Raw genomic sequence first — 722 nt, 5'->3', positions numbered from 1 at the left:
CCCCCGTGCGCAGCCGCTGATGCTTCTGCACTGTGTTGTGTCCGTGTCTGGGTTTTGGAGGGGGCAGGTTGGGGGTGGCAATGGGCTGGGCAGAGTGCGGGGGTCAGGGAGGGGTCTGCTGCCTTTCCCTGATGGGATCTGGCAGGCTGCAGCCAGTGCTATGGCTTGGGGTGGGAAAGCCCCCCCGGTACCGGTCCAGCGCTGGGTGAGGGGTTGGTGCTGCCCCGATTCCCACTTGTACCCCCAGGGACGGGGCCAGGACTTGCTCTGCTGTGAGGTGGCTTGTACTAACAACCTTTTATTGTTCCCCCCTCTGCTGGCCCTGGCCTCCTGCAGGCAATGGTAAGTGCCCCCCACCCTCCCCAGGGTCTCAGACACATGTTGGGGCTGAACTGGGAGTGCCGCAGGCTGCTGAACTGGTTCCAGTCCCACTGCACGGTGGGGTGGCGCTTTGCAGCACTGGCATCACTGGGAGCTGGGCTGGCTGGGGGTCTGTCCCAGCTGTTCTGTGGCCACTGGGACCCCAGAGGAGTGCGGGAGAGACCCACCCCATGCTCTGCTGGATCTGGGAGCTGTATTTCTTTCTCACAGTCCCTGGTCCAGTCCAGGAAAGCAGGAATCACGTCTGCACTGGCCTCCAGCACCTTGAACAACGAGGAGCTGGTAGGTGTGAGCTTGGCCGGAGGGTGGGCAGTCATGGTGGGAGGGCTGGGCCCCAGCTG

The 722-nt window shown here is 63.7% G+C and overlaps 1 protein-coding gene across 1 annotated transcript in view; it reads left to right on the top strand.

The window, feature by feature from the left end:
* The window catches only part of LOC104490700 (protein unc-13 homolog A-like), a gene marked incomplete at its 3' end in the record, with an annotated part of 10,407 nt that overhangs the window by 6,367 nt on the left and 3,318 nt on the right, over positions 1-722 (top strand). Inside the window, exons 6-7 of the mRNA XM_010133025.1 lie at positions 337-342; positions 592-663. Of these exons, the coding sequence (XP_010131327.1) occupies positions 337-342; positions 592-663 (78 nt within the window). The remainder of the gene's footprint in view (positions 1-336; positions 343-591; positions 664-722) is intronic.

This window comes from Buceros rhinoceros, unplaced genomic scaffold (genome assembly GCF_000710305.1).
Source record: "Buceros rhinoceros silvestris isolate BGI_N320 unplaced genomic scaffold, ASM71030v1 scaffold21183, whole genome shotgun sequence".
NCBI lineage: Eukaryota > Metazoa > Chordata > Aves > Bucerotiformes > Bucerotidae > Buceros > Buceros rhinoceros.
The sequence above is the reverse complement of the archived record's forward strand: the minus strand, read 5'-3'. Positions and strand labels throughout refer to the sequence as shown.